Source organism: Lissotriton vulgaris, chromosome 12 (genome assembly GCF_964263255.1).
Source record: "Lissotriton vulgaris chromosome 12, aLisVul1.2, whole genome shotgun sequence".
NCBI classification, from domain to species: domain Eukaryota; kingdom Metazoa; phylum Chordata; class Amphibia; order Caudata; family Salamandridae; genus Lissotriton; species Lissotriton vulgaris.
The window spans coordinates 800,380,254-800,401,982 of record NC_141700.1 but is presented as its reverse complement, the minus strand read 5'-3'; the positions used below and the strand labels follow the sequence as shown (position 1 = coordinate 800,401,982).

General features: G+C 46.7%; 1 protein-coding gene across 2 annotated transcripts in view; it reads right to left on the bottom strand.

The window, feature by feature from the left end:
• Positions 1 to 21,729, bottom strand: part of GLTPD2 (glycolipid transfer protein domain containing 2) — a 57,269-nt gene that overhangs the window by 15,719 nt on the left and 19,821 nt on the right. Inside the window, exon 2 of one of the 2 annotated variants that reach the window (XM_086946226.1) lies at positions 4,054 to 4,145. In XM_086946226.1, coding sequence (XP_086802352.1) covers positions 4,054 to 4,145 — 92 coding nt within the window. Of the gene's footprint in view, positions 1 to 4,053; positions 4,149 to 21,729 lie in introns of both variants that reach the window. The other variant, XM_086946225.1, reaches the window with a different exon arrangement.

Sequence of the window (21,729 nt, the reverse complement as noted above, 5' to 3'; positions counted from 1 at the left end):
TGTTAATCAGCGGAGACGCGCACCGGTACATTGAGTGAAGGCTCGTGCGCGCTGAACAACAGCGTCTCCCAAGGGACTCGAGTCACTGGTCAGGAGTCCTGGTCACTAATTTAAGTACAATGATATGTGGCAGAAATTCTATAACAGGCTTTGAAGATCCCAAGAGCCAGGGCCCTGGACACAATCAGGGCATTATAACCCTCAATAGGAAGGACCCAGCGATTTACCAAATCCAGAGCGGGAACAAAAAAGAAACCTAGAAAGAGAAACAATATGTTTGGGAACAAGCTAGAGACATTAAATAAGGTCATAAAAGACTGAGATAACAGATGAAAAACACCTAACTGACTGCCTCAGCAGCAAGAAAGAGCAAGTGAAGACAGACTAAGGGCCCAGTGTACGAACCTTAGGAACAGCGAATTCCAAATAGCGTTTTTTCAGAATCACTGTTTGATAATCACTATTCTTAATGTATGAAACGTTTATTGTTTTTTTAATAGCAATTACTACTGGGTTGCAAATGGACCTACTTCATGAATAATAATGAGGTAGGTGGCAATTTGCAACCCATTAGGGATGACAGCCATCACAGGGATGGTGGCCTGCTGGGGTCAGCACACCACTATGCCTGTGACTGCTTTTAAATGCAGCAATCTTTTTTTTTGTGTTCAAAATTTTTTATTGAATTTTCGAAATAATTAACAAACACAGACAATACAGAAACATTATTAATAAGCGAAAATACCTAAGCACAATATGGAATTTACAAAAACCATAGTTGAAATATGATAGGTAAGGAAATATAAATATTGATTAAAGAAGGGAAGATAAACACAAAAAGGGAAAGGAGGGAGGGGAACCATGTATAATTACTGTTCATCTATTATGACAAGAGCTACTATTATGATATAAGCAATGAATTATAATGACAGTAAAACCATATAACAGTTATAAATATACAATTATGAAGATAAATATACATATCAATAGGTAACCAAAAAGATTGAAAAAAGTTAGAGTTATGAATAATCCTGTTTAGAGATAACTGAGCTCCTTTTCTTGTAAAAATGACCCATGACCACCAAGCATGAACTGATAGTGACGAAACATCTTTCCAGCAATAAGTAATGGATTTTAAAGCAGCTGATATTAGAAAATTAAAAAATGTACCTTCCAATTCAGTTAGATTTTGCGAAAGACCAACAGATTTACATATTAACAGTTTGTAGGAAATAATGTCATGAATATTCAATATCTTTTGTATAATATCCCAAACATCAAACCAACATTTAAAAATTAAAGGACAATCAAAAAGCATAGGTTGTAGCGATCCGGGATGTAATTTACAATGCCAACAGGATTCAGATTGTATCAGCTTAGCACGAAATAGACATATCGGTGTCCACAAACAATTGAATAAAATATAAGAATTGGTTAGGTAAAGCGAAACAGGTAGCCAGCCAGAAACACTATTAAGCCAAATAATCTTCCAAGTATCAAAAGATAAAGAAAGTGAGAGTTCATTATTCCAAAAAACTGAGATTATATTTAAATTGTTTCCAATAGAGTTGGATAATTTTTTATATAGAAGAGAAACAGTATGTGATGACGTAAACCATTTTTCTTAAAGGTAAACTGGATGCATTTAAAAGAAATGACAAATGTAACTTTCTTTTTCATTGTTTAACTCCATGCGCGCTAGCGGAATTCCGCTCCTGCGCTGAGTTTTTCTAAATCGCACTTTGCGTGACGAGCTGGGCTCGTCATCAGCGTGCGAGGAGGCTACGCCATGACGAGCCCAGCTCGTCAACAGCGTCAAAGGGGTTAAGGGTATATAGTGGGAACTCCTTCGCATTTGCAGATGGTTTACCACCTCCTCTGAGGAGGTGGTAAAGTATTACTGTTCTGAAACCGGACTTAGGTGGCATAACATTAATACATACCATAAGAAATCGCTGCTGTTAAAATGAATGGCAAGAAACAGAGCATAACACGAACCTGTGCCCTGTCATAAAATGTATATTTATATAACATACACTTCAAATTATTAATCTGAAACAACTTAAACACAAACACTAACTTCATTCAGGATCCTTTTATCGACTTTGGAAGAATGAAATGCAGAGCAGGCCATGCTAGATAAAAATGTTATACCTCATCCTCAAAGTTGAATAAAGTTGGCAAACTTTGGACTTTGAACAATTTCTGAGATTTGATAAGCTCGCTTACTTCACATATCGTCGTCTGCTGCAGACGATTTGTGCACAAAAATGATATTGTGAGAGCACTCTAGATACAAATATTTTTCCACAATTTTTTTTGCAAACGTACTTTTAGTGAAAAATCTCCCCAACTCCTATTTTTATCAAAACTTTGTGAGGTACATTTTGAATGGGAAGTTTTAAAAACAACTTTCCACACCCCATTCCCTGTACAATACATACAAATCACTACAGCAGCTGCATTGACCTGTTGGACTATCTGGCCAGCACCATTATGGCTAACAGACGCCCCTCCGAGAAACAACAGGAAAACATTTATATGGACAGATTGGCAAAGCCAATAAGTCTGGTGTTGATCGCCAAACGTTTTGCTTTCTCAAAGTTTACTTTGATATTGGTTTTGCAAAACTTTATTATCAGGGAAGCTGCCAAGCCCACATCAACCTTATTTTTTTTATTTCAGAAATCACACATGGCCCTAGTAGTCCCTGACACTGAAGAGAACCACCTTGAGTGTCGGTGTTCCTGTTTGTGAAACAGCAGAAGGCTGTCACTCACAGCAGAGGTAGCCAATGGCTGAAGTGGGCTGACCCATTGGGCTAAGTAACATGGGCAGAAAACCAAGCACTCAAAAAAGCTATACTTCTTGCCTTCGGGACCCGTTGACTTTGCCAATGCTTTAATTGTTAAGGATGGAGAAAAAAGGCGGTATGACGTAGTGCTATGATGTTGCTGCTGCAGCATTACTTTGTGGGTGCACGCACCACGCATATGTGTGCCAAAAAAACTAAACAGGAACTTTGGGCCATATTATCAAGCAAGGGCGATGCATTATCGCCGCTTTTATTGGCAAGAAACCGCCGCTAAAGCGTCGATAATGGGCTTGATAATATGCCCTTGTGAATTACCATAGAAGCCCAGGTTCTGGTGTTAACCTGGGCTGCTACGGGAATTCATGAGATAATGTATCGCCCTTGCTTGATAATATGGCCCCTGATTTTTTCTTTATCGACTTGAGTTGGCTAAGGTACCAATTTAAAAAAATTGTGCAAAAATGTTTGTTTTGTTTTTAAGCCGGGTACTGGGTAGCAACGACAACGGCATGGGGGGAGGAAAGCAGCACGGTGGGCGTGTTGGGAAAGGAACATGGCGGGCTCGGTGGAAAGAAACAACATGGAGGACTTGGGGGGGCAACGAGGAGAGTGAGGGAAGCAACATGGAGGTTGGGGAAAGAAGCAGAGGACAAAGATGAGAGAGAGAAACGTGGAGCGTGAGTGGAAGGAAGAGAAGCACACAGGCAAGAGAGAGCAAAGTCGGGGAGAGAAGGACATGGGCCAGAGAGAGAAGGTAGCATGAGTGTGGATGGAGAGGGAGATAAGGACACATGGGAGTCAGCTGGAAAACACATGCACTCTTGTGGAGAGCTTAAACTAAAAAAACGATTAAAACGTTTAATGAAAGTGAGCAGTGGAAGAGCACAAGTAAAAAGGCTACAGTCAAGAGGCCGGACAGTCACGAGAAGGAGCAGGCAAGCCGGGATAAGAAGCAAGTAGGAGAATGCGAGGGCTAAGCATTTGGTAGGTTCTAACGCCACTGCCAGCTGACAGTAGTCTATTGTAAAGAGACAGCTTGGGCTGTCAGGTTGGCGAGACCTCAAAATGTGAATGACACAGTAACAGATCAATGGATGGAGAGGGGGCTCAAATCCCCTGTAAGTGAGTATATTATACATACACACTCTTGGTAAAAATCAAAAGGTTGTGGCTAACGCCAGAGTTAATAATGTCCAATGAAGGCTTTAGGGGGAGGGTCAGTGACTGAGTGTTCTTACCGCAGCCTTCGCCTCTGCCAGCGACACCTCGTTCTCCGCCAGGTCCTCTGCACACGGCTTCCCATCATCCACACACTCGGAGAGGTGCACCTCTGCTGTTCGAAACAAAAAAGAAACTCCTCAGAAATCATGGGTTATGCGCTATTTCTAAAACCTGACTTTTTTGAGTTAGGGCTCCGTCTGACTCACCCAGGCCCCTCCTCCCTCCTGCCCAGTATCGTCCCACTGCCCCCCAGTGCTAGGCCCCGCCTCAGCTCTGATGAACCCTGCCCCCCGCAGCCCTGGTGCACCTGCACTGGCAAATATGTCTCTTTACATCGCAAGTCGTTACATCGCATGCATTTACATCGCGGTCGTTACACGACCAAGTTGTTACAACCCAGTACCATTACAACGCAAGTCGTTACAACAACTTGCTCTAACTAGCGCGCTGGACTTAGGAATAGTATAATTTAATATTCCAACTCCAGTGTGTGCAACAGTAGGGAAGGTGTTGGAATAGTAAATTATACTATTCCTTAGTTTAGAGCGCCATCTAGAGCAAGTCGCTGTAACGACTTGCGTTGTAGTGGTACTGCGTTGTAACAACGCAGTCGCAGTAACGACTTGTGTTGTAATAATATCGCAGTGTAATGACCGTGTTGTAAAGGTTGTTTCCCGCACTGGCTGCAGACCCATCTTCTGTCCTTGGCCAGAGTTCTGCATGAGCATTAAGCCAGACCCCCACCGCCGCCCCCACCTCACCCAATTCTTCCTAAACCAGCTCCTCCCTGCCTCTCAAGGCAGGGCTGGCTTTAGCGCTGGTGCCGCCCGGTGCAAAGGCTCTTTTGGTGCACCCCCTTAAAAGCCCCCTTCTCCATGGATATCCTCACTGCCACCCCAACAGTTCCTCTCGTCTCTCCATAGTCTTTCTCTCACATACAGTATATTTTTTTATAGCTCCTCTCTTGCCAGTGTAGGGTGTCAGAGCACTTTGCACCCCACACACAGTCACATTATATAGAGAATATGATTCATATCTGTATAAACCAGTGTATAGGGAATGTTACAGAAGACATTGAGGTTAGAAGGTGTAGGAATCACACGTCACTCATACTAGTAGGCAGATATTTTAAGAGTGTTTGGTTTAGAGAGGCACATAGTTAGGATTTAAATCGTCCACAGTGGCTGGCTTTACTAATACGAATGTATTTCTACCCAAACAAATCCTTTTTTAGCAACATTGGGATAATGAAAGACCGGGAAAAAATGTCATTCTAATCCATGCCCCGCAGCTGACAGGCAGCTCTTTGATGACCGTTCATAGGTCACTGTGCTATATTAGATTTGTAACTTATGAAATCAAACGAATTTCTATGACAAAAGAAGTAACCCACTGAGCTATCCACATAAAATAGTCTGTGATCTGTACGGTTCGCGTTCCTTGCAGCAACCATATCACTGTAAGATGAGTCAGACCTGCTACTAGACAAACTGAAATCTCTCTTCAGAAGAAACATTAATCACCGCTTTATCTCTTTTTTGTTTGTTATTGTATCCTCAAAAGTGATGGGCACACAAGGAGCTCTGGAGCAGGGGTGTTTAAACCTGTGTTATTTTTAAACCCCCACCACCCTAGGTCAGTGCCACAGGTCTAAATCCGGCACTGTCTCAAAGCAGAGTTAGGGCCCCAACAGTGAGCTCCGATAAAGTACCCCAATCCTGACGCTCCCTGATGTATAAACCCAGAGCTCTCATTCTCAGCCATTCAAAGCACTTTCATGCAGTCACGTTTGAGTGGGTGTGGCCTCACTGCAGTGGGACTGGCATCCATAGGGAGGGGGATGCGGGGCACGTGCGCGCTAAATATTATAAATGATTTAAATTAAATAAAACTTACCTAATGCGACGTCCTCCTCTTCTTTGCAGGAACTGCAACCTGATGCTGGAATTTCCTTGCCCAATCCTGGCACTGCTCACATACAGTATGTGAGCAGCGTCCTGATTGGAGAGTGCGGCCTCACTCCGTGCTGGAGAGCGCACTGGCGGCCGGCATTACTCTCAACCCAGCGGTCTTAAGACCGATATGTTGAGAAGTTTAAAGTGTGTATTTGTTGCTGGCCGCCGCAAGACAGCCGCCGCAAGACAGGCGCACTTTAACCCCTTCGCTGCGGCGGAAATTCCGCTGCAGCGCTAGGGGGGGGGGCCCGAGCGGCGCCTGCATGCTAGTGACGGAGCTGCTCCGTCACGAGCCGCGGTTGCGCTGTGCGCATGACGGAGCGGTTCTGTCTTGGCCCGCCCGCTTAATAGAACGCGCCCCGCAGGTGCGAAATCAGCACCGCGCAGGCGCGGCGGCAGGGCCATGACGGAACCGCTCCGTCATGAGCACAGCTCAGCCGATGCTCATGACGGAGCGGCTCCGTCATGAGCATACAAGGGGTTAAACAGTGCATTAGACAGCCCAGCCTCCTCCCTGCTGCTGTCAGTAGCAGCCCCGCCCCTGTCCGCTTGGCTTAGAAAGGGGGACGAAAAATAACATGGTACTGAACTAGTGTTTTATTTTTCATCACCGGGCTTTGGGGGTGATTTTAGGTGGGGCGACGCTCCTCGACTCCAACGAAGGAGCCGCCCCTGCCTAACTGGGAACATGAAATACTAATTCTGATAATTGATAAGATAACGGGGCACGCATGTGAATATCCATTCACTTTTCACAAATCCCCTTCTTAAGCATTTTCTTTACATTAAGCATGCATGCCAACATTTAAGAAGAGGAATGTGGTGGATTTAAAAAAAAAATTATGAGAGTGAAGTTGCCCCATCAACCTCCATTAAAGCAGAGGCAATTTCTGCCAAGAGACCGACAAAATAAAGCTTTTTGTAAATAAAAATTGGAATCAGGCCTGTTGGCATGTTTGTATTAAGTCACGTCACGTGGTTGAGACCATCAGACATTGTGGCCTTAGTGACACAGGTTCTTGATTACTCATTTGTGTTTCTAGACCCGTCTTCCTGGGCACAAGGGCACCCAGGCATTACCGCGCCCCAATCACATCAATCGGAGTGTTTTCCCCCCTGGTGCCTGTGGGCCTCAGTACTAAGGGACCCAAAACTGGATCACCAAGTACTCCTCTCCAGCACTTGACTCTCTCAATATAGCAAGACAGAGCAGTCCAAGGCTTACTCAAGGAGGTGAGGTGGGGTTAGATGTTCAGAATACAGTGCACATCGTACCACCAGCTGATAAACTCAATGTCCAGTCAGTGCTTTACTTTTTATAAAAGAAAAGTACTTTAATACACACAAGATAACTATACTACACATAAACCTAGGATAAACAGTGAAAACCAGATGTCTCGACAACCCTCTGGGCCAGAGCTCTGGCCCAACACAGTATTATGGAGCCTAGAATCTAGGCACTATAAAAACATAGTAAACATGTAGGCACACAATTAGCATAGCATCTTACAGACCATGTTTCACAGGTTGGCTCTCGTTCGCTAGAGCCTTGATACCAGTCTTTGGGTTGAAAGAATATAGTGTCAGCGTACGATGAGAAGTCAAAGGTTCTTGATCAGCTGCAAAAGCCCCGCCCACAGCAACAGAAGTGCCCTCCTGTCCAGAGTGAGGACACTGCTCTAGTGGTGTCTGGGATTTGACCACAGGTGCCTGAAGTATTGGCACAGTTTGCTGGAGCCCAATAGTCACTGGCTAGCTGTAGGAGGGTAGTGGCCGGCTAGAGTGCCAGTATACCCTGATACTCCCAGATATCACAAAAAGAAAGGTGGGGGCCTGTTCCCCTCTATTCCCCACCTACAGCTTGTAACTGGAAGTACGACACAGGCTCCGGCAGCACAGGAGAGGGGTCTGGGCAAAGCGATCGCACCTTCAAGGACAGAGATCAAGCTTCTCCATCTCCCTCGGTCTCGGTTGATGTGCTGCAAGCTTCCTTATCTTGAGCAGGTGTCTGCAATCTCCTTGTTCAAAGCACCAGCTCTGCAAGCCTCACAGGAACAGCTGGTTCTCCGACTGATGCTGCTGACCTATGCTCTTGCTCCTCGTCGAACTGGCACGTTCCTTTGCAGCAGAAGTCATCAGTGATATCTCCCTCAAGTTCAAGATGCGGTAACAAAGCTTCTTATCTGACCGTGGATCGCAGCTGGCTTCCCTGGACAGACCTGGTGTGAGCTGCCTCTTCAGGATCATAGACCAGTCTTGAACAACAGCTGACTGCTAAGGTCCAACGTTTATCATCTCTTATTGACAGGCTGATCCAATCTGAGGGTCTGCTACTTGTGAGTCCTGGGTGCCGCTCCAATCAAAAGGCAAGTTTAATAGCACGTCCACTGCATGTCCAAAGCATGACTTACTGTCTTCCCTCGTACCAGCTTGGGCTTTCCCCAGAGAGAAATTTAAAAATTTTTTTTTTTATTTTTTATTGAAAGTTCATAGCAATATAGTACATTAGAGACAGCAGTAAGTAATAAATAAATATATATATATATATATATAAATACTCATGATACAAAAAAAATGGAGACAGCTGATAGCATGTGGGAATATTTAAAATGGAAGAAAATTACTATGGCGAGAGAGAAGAGAAAATAGAGGTCATAAACAAATCCGGCCATCGACATGATCTAAGAGACCCCACACCTGGACATCCTCCACATAGCCACGGGTGCCCATATCCGTAGCCCCATTTCCCTAGATTTAATTCCCTTTAGGGCATACAATTCTGACTCAATGTTATGGATCCCTATCCTACAGATCCACATTTGAAACCCAGCTTTGCATCACAACCAAGTATTAAAAGAGTAGGGGATAGGTCTATTCTGACAGCTAGCAACCCCTCTAAAAACTTTTCAATTTCCTTTTTAATGGGGCCCAACTTTTCACAACCACAAAACATATGCAATAAATCTGCTGGCCCGCTACCACACCTAGGACAGTTATAGTCCGTCCTCTTACCCCAATTGAACAATTTAGCCAGTGTATAATATAAGTTAAAAAGGGTCTTAAAATGCTGTGCTCTTAGGTTTGATGATCGTAAAAACCTTTTATCCATTACTATTGCTCTATCCAGATCGATGTCTGGATCATCCAATTTAGTGGCCCATCCTTCCTCTGTCTTGATCAGATCATCGGGGAGACTTTCCAGAAATAACCCATAAATTTCCCTGATTCTACGACCACCACCTTTCATATAATCTAATAATGCACATCCTTTGGATATATTTAAGCGCTGTCTTTTTGATTTAATTATATTAACCAGCTGCATATACTTAAACTCTTGACCGCCTAGTAATGAATGCCGTGTCTTCAACAGTTCAAGGGGCCTACATACATCTTTTATCATTACTTGGCCTAATGTAGTGATACCCTGTCTTTCCCAGTGTTTCCATGGACCATCATCACTTAGATGCGGAAATAAATCTGAGTTCCATAGTAGAGTATGTTGGTTATATCTTGGGATACTCTGATTTTTTTGTACAGAGGACCATACCCCCCAGATGTCTTCCAAAATTTTGAATCCTGATGCCTTGAAGAAGCGCTTGTCATATTTCCTCAGCAATATCCCATATACTTCCCTCCCAAGTGCCAGCTGATAGATAGAGGGGATGTCTCCCTGACTGTGCCTAGTGTCCTCTGGGAAAAAGAGTATAGTCATTTCTGTGAGGAGACAAGCCCAGTTGTAGAACCTGAGATTTGGTATTCCCAGCCCGCCCTTTTCCTGGGGAAGAGACATAAGTTTATTAGATCTCCTGACCTTGCTGTATTGCCAGACAAAGTTCATGAAGATAGACTCCATTTCCTTAATCAGTGTGTCTTCTAATCTAAAGGGGATGGACCTGAATTTGTATAGGATCTTGGGGAAGATCGACATTTTTATAACATTGACCCTTCCTATAATTGATAAGTGGAGCTTGTCTATTCTTCTTAGGTCCTGTTTGATCTTTACCAATAACGGCTCAAAGTTATCTTTGATGATATCCCTTGGCTGAGCAGTGATTGTAATGCCTAAGTATACTACTGAGTCCACATATCTATTGTCCATTTTAGCTATATTACTAGAGCATAATACCTGCGTCTTAGCTGCGTTTAAGCGATATCCGGATAATCTCCCAAATTCAGAAGTGATTCTAACTATTTCCCTCAAGGCACTATCGGGATCCGTAGTTGTTATAGCTAAATCATCCGCGTAGGCGAGAACCTTAGTATGGAATCCGTTGGTAACAACTGGCTTAATTTTACTATTCATTAAAAGAGTTATTAAGGGGTCTATATATAGTGCAAAAAGGATGGGCGAGCACGGGCACCCTTGACTCGTGCCTCTTGATATGTGGATCTGCCCAGAACGCTCGCCCATGAGATGGATACTAGCAGTTGGATTGGAGTACATAGCCTGAATTGCCTGCAGGAATCTGGGACCGAAACCTCTATCTCCCATCACTCTCGACAGAAAGCGCCACCTAACGCTGTCGAAAGCTTTTTCCGCGTCAAGGAGGGTCATCGCGACCCCCCCCCCCGGCAGCGTGTATGTCAAACAGTGTGATGGCTCTTCTTATATGGTCAGTCGTACCCCTACCAGGAACAAAACCGTGCTGCCAGGGAGAGACCAGGGTCCCGATGATCCTACCCAGCCGCGTCGCCATAATTTTAGCATATAGTTTATTGTCGCTATTTATTAGCGATATTGGCCTGTAGGAGCCGGGGCTTGCTTTAGGTTTCCCCTTCTTGTGAAAGACCACAATATTTGTTTCGGTCCAAGATTCCGGTATAACCCCGGTGTTCATAACCCCATTAAATAAATCCAATAGCAGAGGTGATATTTCTTCCTTCAAGCATTTATAGACCTCCAGGGGTATGGCATCGGGGCCTGCTGCCTTACCAGCTGCTAAATCTTGTAATGCCTCGTATAATTCGTCTGTAGTGATGCTTTGTTCCAAAGTTTCTCTCTCACTAAGAGTAAGTTTATCTCTTCTGTGTTGTTCCTCTGCCTCAGCCAGTTTACCCAACAAGCGTTCTCTCTCTGCCTTGGTTCTTTTACACATTCGGCCTGTATAACTAATTATCTCCCCTCGCAGGCCTGCTTTAAAACTGTCCCACACAGCAAAGCGGGAGGCGCTATATCTATTAGCGTCAAAGAATGACTGGGACCAATCCTTTAGGTGCTTTATGTAGTTAGTATCCACTAAGAGCTTCCTATCGAAAGTCCAAGGTCTAGCTTTTTTCCCTTGTATGTTAATAGCCATTGTTAGGACAAGGGGGTTGTGATCCGATATTAACCTAGGTAGCTTTGCTATTTCCACATTAGAGAGATAATTAGCTGATATCATGAAATAGTCCAGTTTGGTATGCTTATTGAATGGATGTCAAAAATATGTAAACCCAGGGTCGTCCTTTTTTAAACTACCCCAGACATCCCTCAGCCCATGAGATTGAATGACAGAAGACACTGCTCTAAATACACGTGGCTTGCGACCTGTAAATACGAGCCCATTTGTAAAATCTGCTGAGATATTTAAATCTCCACAGATTACTATTGGTGCAGGCCAGTTGGTTAATTCCTGCTCTATTTGGTCCATCACTGCTGGGTCATCCAGATTGGAACCATATATTGAACATATAGTGATGCCTATGTTCATTTCGCATATAGCCCATCTTCCAGATATATCAGCCTTACATCTTTTGACCCCTCCCAGCCCTACCCTGCCGATAATTGCTACCCCCTTTATCATTGATGTCTGTGAGGAGCAAGATAGAATTTCATACCCCTTTAAATTTAGCCAATGTCTCTTTTTCCAGGGTAGGTGAGTTTCCTGTAGGCATAGAATGTCAGCCCCTATTATTTTGATGTACTCCTCCAACCTGCCCCGCTTTTTCCAGTTATTCAAACCGCCTATGTTAAGGCTTACTACCTTTAGCTTAGACATAATCCTGTAGAAAACATAGCCATTGGTCTAATCGATCAATTATTCTCCTGGACAAATCATGCGAATAGAACTCCTTTGTCAGTATTTCAATTGTACCAGTATACACTTTAACTGCATGAACTTTCTTTTCTTTTGCTTTCCCCCCCACTCCCACCCTACAACACCCCCCCCTGAACCCAACCCCAACCCCAACCTCGACCCCCACCCTGATGGAGCGCGCAGACTAAGTCTGTGCGTGTGATGGATGCAGCGTAGCAGTGGGCTCGTTATATAAATGAAAAAAAATTAGTTAAGGATCCCCATCCCCGGGATAAACAAGAAACAAACAAGAACCATCTGGTCAAGAGCTGTGAAGTCCATGGGAAAAACCAGAAACCCAAACCTTTAGAAATTGTACATTACCCTCAGTAACCCTTAACAACCCCTGTTCCATCTCCCCTTAACTTGTCGAATTAAAGGTTGCTTTTTTGAACATAGACCAATTCTATACTGAATTTAAATAATCCCGAGCTTTGATTTCTGAGGAGAAATATATAGTCTTGCCCTGATGGATCACTTTAAGCTGGGCAGGATTGATAAGGTACACCTGTATTTTTTTGTCCTGAAAAGGTTTGATTAACTGTCTTAGTCTCCAACGCCGTTCGACAGTGGTGTGGCAGAAGTCCGGTCTTACAAAGAATAGCCCCCCCTCGAATGCCCTTTTAGAGTCTGGTCTCGCTTTTTCTGCAATAGATTGACGCAACGGGAAGTTCCCTATGTAGATCAAGATTGCTCTGGGCTTATCATCTGCTCTGGCATTCTGCCTCAGCTTGAATGGTATTCGATGTGCTCTCTGGATTTCGGTAGTCCAGTTCCACCCAGCGACGTCTGGAAAGGCTTTCTCGAAGATTTTGACGATGAAGGCTTTGACATCTTGCCCTTCACATCCTTCCGGAATCCCAAGGACTCTGAGGTTGTTCCTTCTTAGCCTATTTTCTAAGTCCTCCAGTTTCCACTGGACATCCTGTGCTTGTGTACCGAGAGATTCAACTTTACTTGTTGCTGTTGCCGCCTCCGCTTCAGTAGCGACTATCCTCTCTTCCAGATTTGAGACCCTGTCTCCTACATTCTCACAGGCTTTTGAGAGCTTTCTAACCACTCCTTTCATTTTTCTCATTGCGGCTTGGGCCTTAAGACTGTCTGATCTTGTCTCTTCACGATGTGCTGTAATTCCTTGATGAATTGATTCCATCATTGTCATCATTGACAACATTGAGAATTGTGTAGTCTCTTGTGTAACCTGTAAGGCTTCCTGATTCTGTACAGAGCCCGCCGCCTGATTTAAATTCCCTTGTAGCGAAGTAGTAGGGGAGTGATCCCATGTTAGATCGGCTTGACCTTTTTGAGAAAACATTGTTTTCACGACCGTTGATGGTACCCCCCCTCGGGATCACTTTCTGATTCCAGATTGCTGCCATCGATATCAGAGCTATGCAGCTCCTCATCCTCATCCACTGACCAGTCGGCCTCCTCAGTAACAGAGAAAAAACACTCGCTGGGGGTCTTCTCCTTCTCCTTCTCCCCTTCGGTCGTGCCTCTCTGCATGTTATTCACTGGTATTTGTCCTTGTCTTTGCTCACCCGGGGGAGAGCCCGCAGCATTCTCCTCCACTGACTCGCCTGCGACCGAGGGAGCAGAATCTTTAGACCCCACTTGGAGCTCTTGAACACTCGCATAGTTGATATTTGCAGCTTGGGAGAGGATTTCAACTGGCTGCTCCATTACACCAGCTGAGGACATAGCTGTCATATCACTGACTAACACAGGTGTTTTGATCGCATTGCCTACAACTTTATCAGCTCCCCCTGCCATAGGGATAGATTGTGTCGAGAGATCCGTCGAGAGATCCGTCGAGAGATCCGTCGAGAGATCCGTCTCCTCTTGAGCCCTGTTGTCAGCATCCTCAGCTACCAGGTCCGGACGAGACTCTGGCTCAAGCCCCCCATCCTCCTCAACAGCCGTTGGTGGGGGTGTTACTCCCGTGACTGGGGCCATTTCAATGTTTTTGAGTTTTTTTGCCCTTTCTCTTCGGTTCATTAATTCCACTACACTTACAGTAGCAGTGGCGGCGGCTGTGGCAGTGGCTTGCCTAGTTCTAACAGTTGGGGGCCTCATCCCTTTAGGGGTGCCCTGCACTGGTGCCAGTTGTCTTATCGGAGTCTCGGACTCAATTGATTCTGCAGCGTTTTCAACACAGTCTATGACAGCATCTGTGGCGGCGGTTGTAGCGCTTGTGGTGCTCATAGATTTGTCTAGTTCACAGATGTTCGTGGCTACATTAGCATTTCTCTTCTTAGACGTCGGCTTACCTCCGATATTGATCTTCGGAGCCATCCGCGGGGGTGACTGCCGCTTTGCACTGCTCTCCCGGTTATTCTGTCGGCTGCCTCCAGACCTCTTGGCTATCGTGTTGCTGCTACCGCTGCCTCTGATCCTGCTCGGCTCCGCCTGACCAGTGACGGACCGCCCCCTGACTCCGTGAACTCCGCGGGCTCTGCAGGAGTCTCTGCCGGCCAACCCGATCCTCAGGAGCAGTGCAGCGGCGGCCCTCAGAGTCCAGGTGAGAGCGCCTTTCGGTAGGATGCAATCAGCGGCATCCAACTCCGCAGTGTTAATACCAAGCATTTACGGAGCTAGTTTATTCTCTCTTTTTGTTTTTTTCTTTCTCCTTTCTCCTCTTGCGGCCCTCACGGCCCCTCTTGAGCTCAGTTTCACTCGAAAACTATTGGATTATCTTGACGTGTGGAACCGAGAGAAGCCCCCCCCCCACATAGTGAGCTTCAGGCATTAGCGATTACACAGGGGTAGTTCCGTGGCAAACCATATCTGAGCCCTCACTGCTTAGCGCTGCATCTCAGCCGTGAATCACGGCCGCCATCTTGCGCATCTAATCTTTCCCCAGAGAGAAATTTAATTGACCCCAGACCAGGGGGGCCTGACCATCTCCCAACAGAAAGGACCCCTCCAGCCAGGGTCAGTGCAGATAAACACAGATAAGAGCAAGTGTCTACACCCCGTCCACCAAGCCTGTAGAAGAAATTGGGATGGGCACAGGGAAACTAGAAGAGCTCACATTACACACATTACACACACTGGCTCCACTCACCATCCTTCCGCAGTACAACCACGGGCTCCCACACACAAGTCAGGTAGACAAAGGCAGCAGGACTCCAGGCAAGGAAGACTGCACAGACTCGATCAGAAGGGTGGCTACTCATCCACCCTTGTAAGAATACATGAATATCTGACTATGCATGAATACAGACTGTGTGGAGAGGGCTGCAGCCACACTCTGTGACATAGGAGTGCACTAGGCATGCCCCCTCAACCTCAGAGCCCAGCTCTCGGGTCTCAATCTATGTAAACAGGGAGACCCTCAGTGCACATGTATGATTGTCATGCTCACTGAGGTAGGGATCTATAAACCATACAGTAACTTTTGAGTGACCTGCCTGGAGATCAGCATAAGGCAGGGGAAGCACTCTCTCCAGAGACATGCAGAAGACGTCCGTCCCAACATAGTCCCCCCAGAGCACAATGGCCGGGACTTACTCCCCAGTGGGAGAAGACCAATTGTGGCGGGAAAGTCCATCTGCATTACCGTGCTGTAAGCCTGCTCTATGTACCACAGTGAAATCTAGTCCTGCAGAGTTATTGACCACCGGAGCAACTTTGGGTTCTCCCCTTCATTGCCGTGAGCCACTTGAGGGGCTTGTGATCTGTCTGAACCACAAACTTTGCACCAAACAAGTAAGGCCCGAATCTTCGAAGGGCCCACACTATGTCAAAGCATTTTTTTTCAACGGCAGACCCGTTCTGCTCCCTGGAGAGTAGTCACGCTCCCTTCCCTTCTCATTGAGCTGGACAAGAACTGCCCCAACTCCCTTGTCTGGGGCATCTGTCTGCACAATGAAGGTCTGACTGTAATCAGGGGCCTTCAGCACAGGTGAATTGCATAGTGTGGCCTTCAATTCAACAAAGGACTTCTGACACTCTTCTGTCTAGATCACCTTCCTGGGCTGCTACTTAGAGGTTAGGTCTGTCAATGGAGCAACTATGGACCCATAGTGCACCACAAAGTTCCGATAGTAACCAGTCAGGCCCTAAAATACCCTTACCTGGGACTGGGCAGTGGGAATCTCCCAGTCCAGCACGGCCTGGACTTTAACCTCCAGGGGCGAACCTTCCCTTTACTCACCTGATGCCCAAGGTAAACAAAAGAGGACTGCCCAACTTGACACTTGTTAGCCTTGATAGTCAGTTTGTCCCTCTGCATCCTCACCAACACCTGCTCCAGGTGTTCCATGTGGTCCTCCCAGGAGGTGCTGAAGACAGGTACGCCATGCAGAACTCTTCCAGGCTTGACAACACATGGTTGACTGGGTGCTGGAAAGTGGCAGGAGCATTCTTCAACTCGAAAGGCAGAACTTTAAATTGGTAGAGGCCCCCTGGGGTTGAAATTATGTTTTCTCCTTGGCACCAGGGGTTAATGCAATCTGCCAGTAACCGCTGGTTAGATCAAAAGTACTAAGGCACTTTGTGGCACCCAACCTATCCACCAGCTCGTCAGCTCGGGGAATAGGGTGGGCATCAGACTCCACCTGCTGTTCAGGTGTCAGTTCAGAGGCAAGTTTAACTCCCTGAACTGAGCCATCCTTCTCAACACCTTGCAATAAGTCAGGGAGGGGCTCACTCTCCTCTTCCACTTCTTCAGCTCTTATAAATAGAAACGGTGTCATCCCTTTGAAGACATGCCACCCTCTCCAAGGGTACCCCCAACAGGTAGGGGCACCAAGGGTGCCTTCGTCTGCCCACCAGACTTTCCACTGACCTACAAGACCAGACAGGTATGGCGAAACCTCTTCACATCCTGACCAACTCCTGGCCAGTAAACCAGAGGTGCTCAACTGACCTTTGTCTTTTTGATGCCCATGTGACCAGCTAGGGGTACTTCGTGGGCTAGCAGCAACAGGACATTCCGGTGCACCTGAGGAACCACCAACCTTTTGCTGGCTCCTGGCTCTGGGTCAGTGGGCTCACTGTAAAGGAGTCCGTCTTCCCAAGCCGCCTTGTGCTTTCCGACAATTGCAGTAGAGATGAGTTCCTGAGCAGCCTTCCGTAGGCCAATAAGTGTAGGACACTCAGACAGTGCCTCACAAAACTCCTCACGGTAGGGTCCTTCTGTCAATAGCATTTCCTGCAGCTCTGGCAGGGACGCAGACTCCACCACCATATCCACCCCGGGATGCTCCTCCTCCTCTCCAGCGGGACCAGGAGGTGTAGACACCAGGACAGGTGCCTTCTCAGAATCTGCCCTTGGTGCTTGTTCTAGCCTATTCCCGTCTAGTCTCTCTTTCGCTATAGTGGGCCCCACCTCACTAGGAAGTAGTTTTACAGACTCTGCCATACTGAGCACAGCTGATGAAATCCAGGCCATATACACCTCAGGGCCTGGTTTAACCCAGATCAACCAGATTGGTCCCCAAAACTCACCCAGCACCCTGTTTCTCTCGCACCCCCACGTTGATCATTGCCTTCTTGCCATTCACTTCTACCTCCACTCTGGCAAGCGGGTACTCCATGTCATCACCGCTAGTTACAAGCCCATACCCCTTGGAACCAGGGATGATCTCTTCGGGTTTGAGATATATGCATTCAACCATAGTCCTGTGGGCACCAGTCTCCCTCATGGCAGGAACCTTCCTTCCATTGATACTTGCCACACCCCGTTGAGTTAGGGTGAACATGATTAAAGGCTTCTGGGTTTAGCTCCCAGATGTCCCTGGTGACTGAGTGAAACTCAGTTGAGCCTCCCTTCATTTCTGCCCCCACTGAAAGCACACTTGCTATCACGGGTGCCACTGGCACCATGCCCTTCACTGGGCAGTCTGGCCTTACGTGTCCTTTTTGATGACACATATTTTGTCACCTTGGGAGTGAAAAGACCCTTCCCTTCTTCCTCGTCCTGGTGAAGCCCTGTTGCCCTCAGACTCCTGCCCTGAGTGAGAGCCTTGTGATCTGTTCTTGCCCCTCCCCGCTGGTTTAGGGCCCGCCTGCTGGGAGTTCATCTCCCCCTTGGTCTTGGAACTGGGTTGCCATGACCCCTGTTCACTCTGTTGGCAAGCCACTTATCTGCCAGCACTGCTGGGTTCCAAGGATCCCTCTCAGGAAGGTCAGACAAATACTGTCTGAGTGGAATCGAGCACACCTCACGGAGATGCTCTGCTAATGTCACCTAATGTAGGGCTGGTAATCCTTTGCTTCCATCCCTCTCACCCACTCATTCCAGTCTCTCACTATGTCATGGACCCAATTCTCAAAAGAAACTCCCTCTGCCTTCTCGTTCTCACAGAACCTCTGCAAGTACTGGGCAGGTTTCAACCCAAATCGCCTAATGAAAGCGTCCTTCATGCACTCATATGTCAAACTGTCTTTCTCAGGCATCCTTTAAATGACTTCAGTCCCTTCCCAAGGGAGGCGACTCAGAGTCACTGCTCTGAACTGACCACTAAGACCTTGAGTCTTAGATGCGACATTAGAGAAACGCATCCAACAGATAATATCAGTGCCGGGGACATACGTGTGTATCAATTCCATTGGTACCTTGGTGGTGTTTTCCTTGCCCTAGGCCTTTGAAGTGGACTCACCATCCACAGAGCCTGGCCCTCTATCAGCTGCTAACTTGAGCTTCTCTTTCTCCAGGGCTATCCGCTCTTTCTCCAATTCCCTATCCTTCTTTTTCTCCTTCCTCTCCCTCTCCTTCTCCTTCCAAGCCCACTCTTCCTGGTTGACCCTTCTCTGCTCCTCTTCTGCCTGGCAGACGACCCTTAACGCCTCCCTCTGAAAATCCTTTGCTTTCTCCTCCACTAAATCTTTAGTTTTCGGGAGTTTCAGCTGGAGTTTTAGGGTCTTGGCAAGGTCAGTATCTCCTAAGGAGGCAAATACTGGGGCAGTAGAAAAGTTAGCTCTAGAGATAGGGGAGGTGAAAGCCTAGGGGCAGGTCCAGGGGCAAACTTAGGGGAAGCCTAGGGGCTCGAGTAGGGGAAGCCGATAGTGATGGACCTGGCAGGCTTGAGATAACAGTGCTCTCCACCTCTTGCACTATGGTGACCTCTCCCTCAAAGCATTTTGTCATGTGGCTAATCAAGTGTTCCCTGTCCTTAGACCTTGGGACTTTCCACCCCGTCAGCACAAATTCGCTTTAATTCCTCTACGGTGAAGTTCTGCAATACAAATTCCTCTTCAATGTTATCTGCCATTTTACATATAGCTGATTGGTATGTACTGAATTTATTAACAGACCTCAGTGTGCACTGCACCTGAAGTCTAGTGATCCCACCGCTGCCACCAATGTTAGACCTGGTTTCTTGGGCACCAGGGCACTCAGGCATTACCGCGCTCCAATCGCATCAACTGGAGTGTTCCCCACTGGTGTCCTGGGGCTGCAGTACTGGTGGAGTCAAAACTGGATAACCAAGCACTTCTCTCCAGCACTCGACTCTCTCAATATAGCAAGACAGAGCATTCCAAGGCTTACTCAAGGAGGTGAGGTGAGGTTGGACATTCAGAATACAGTGCCCACCGTACAATCTGCTGATAAAATAAATGCCCAGTCAGTGCTTTACTTTTTATAAAGGAAAAGTGCTTTAATAAACACAAGAGAATGATATTACATGTAAAAGTAGGGTAAACAGTGAAAACCAGATGAATCTACAACCCTCCAGGGCAGAGATCTGACCATAAACAGTATTATAGCGCATAGATGCTAAGCACTATAAAAACACAGTTAACATGTAGACACAAAATTAGCATGGTATATTAAAGAGCATGTTGCAAAGGGGTGCTTCCATTCACTAGAGCTTTGATATCAATTCTTGTATTGAGAATATATAGTTTCAGTTTATGATGTGAAGTCAAAGGTTTTTGACTAGCCTCATAACCCGCCACCCACAGCGACAGTAGTGCCCTCCAGTCCTTAGTGTGGACACCGCTAAAAGTGGCATCAGGGATCTGTTCATAGGTGCCTGCTGTCTTGGCACAGTTTACTGGCATCCCACTAGTCATGTAGCCACTGTATGATTGTCATGCTCACTGAGGTAGGGATCCAGGAACCATACAGTAACTTTCAAGTGACTTCCCTGGAGATCAGCATAAGGCAGAGAAAGCACTCTCTTCAGAGACATGCAGAAGGCTTCCCACCCCAACAGGAGTAAAGGCTTGTACGTGAGAACGATGCAGTGGACTCGTAGCTACCCGAGGGCATCCCAGCGCTAATAGCAGCTGTGCACAGCCGATGGCAAATTACTGAGTGAGATTAAGGAAAAACTATTTATTGAGAAGTTTCCGGGAGGCTAAATGGTTGAACTCATGACAAATGTGAGGGGGAAGGGCATTCCACAGCCTGACAGTGTTATAGGAAAACAAACGGAGACTGCTTCCCGCTTTTTTTATTCTGTGAACTAAGGCCAGGCGGAGGTTATCCGAGCGCAGGCACCTGTTAGGACGATAGGGGGCGAGATGATGGAGCCGATGATAGGCGGCCCTTCCCTTCTAAAGACTTGTGAGCAATACAGAGAGACTTACATTTAATTCTCTCCATCATGGGAAGCCCGTGAAGGCTTTTGAGTGCTGGTTTGACGGATTGGCGGTTGGGAATCTGGAGGAGCATGCGCGCTGCACAGTTTTGCACAATCCGTAGCTTTGCGATGGTTGCACAGGGAGGTCCCAGATAGAGGGCATTCCCGTAGTCCAGGCGGTAAAGAATTAGAGCTATCTCAACGCACCTTTGTTCGGCCTGAGCCCTGCGTATGGTCTTGTTGATAATTCATATGAACCGTTCCACCTCCCTGTTAGCTCGAGCGGGTGGGGAGTGGTCTCCAGTCCTTGACTGTCTTGGTTGCTGGGTAACTGGCTAACTCATGGCATTGAACAGGGACCAATTATCCTTGCGTAACCCTCTAATGAGGCCATGGGTGGCCATGCTTTCTCTAATTTGGGTATTGTGTCCTCTGCTAATATGGTTCTTACAATCTCCATCACTGGGTATTTAGAGTAGTCGTCAATGACCGTCAGGAGATGTCACCCATCAGGGAAGTAGCCAAAATCTATGCTTGCGCGATGCCAAGGCACTTCTGGAATCAGTTCCATGAAGCTGGGCGCGTCAGGCCGAGCCCCAGTTGCTTGCCAGAGGTCGCACCGCTGAATGGTTTGCTCCACCAAGTTGTCCAACCCTAAGAACCAGACCTTGTAGTCGGGTCTTGATCTTGACAATCCCTTGATCGGACCTGTGGGCTACCATCGGTTGGGTGAGGCAGGTGGGTATCACTAGCCAGGCCCTTGTAGCAAGCATCCTTCGGATGTGATGGCCATTTTGTTTTTAACATTGTGTAAGGATGTCAAAATATAACTGGCCCCAGTTGTCTTTTTGTTGAGGTCGTTTATGACGAAGTCCCACCTTCCAGATTGGGTAGCAGTGATCTCCAACTGGAGGCAGTCGTCCATTTCAGTGGCTTTGATAATGTCTTGGAGGCAGATGGGCAGATGGGAAGAGGGTGTGACCTCTTAAAGACCACTTGGATGTACTCCAGTGTGTTGGCAGCCTCTTGTGGCGTCAACTGTTGCGGGTGACGGGATAGGTAGTTGGACTGGTCGTGCGTCCCTGGTCTGGACTTGATCGAGAAGTTGTACTCTTGAAGCTGTAGGATACACTTCTCGATCCACT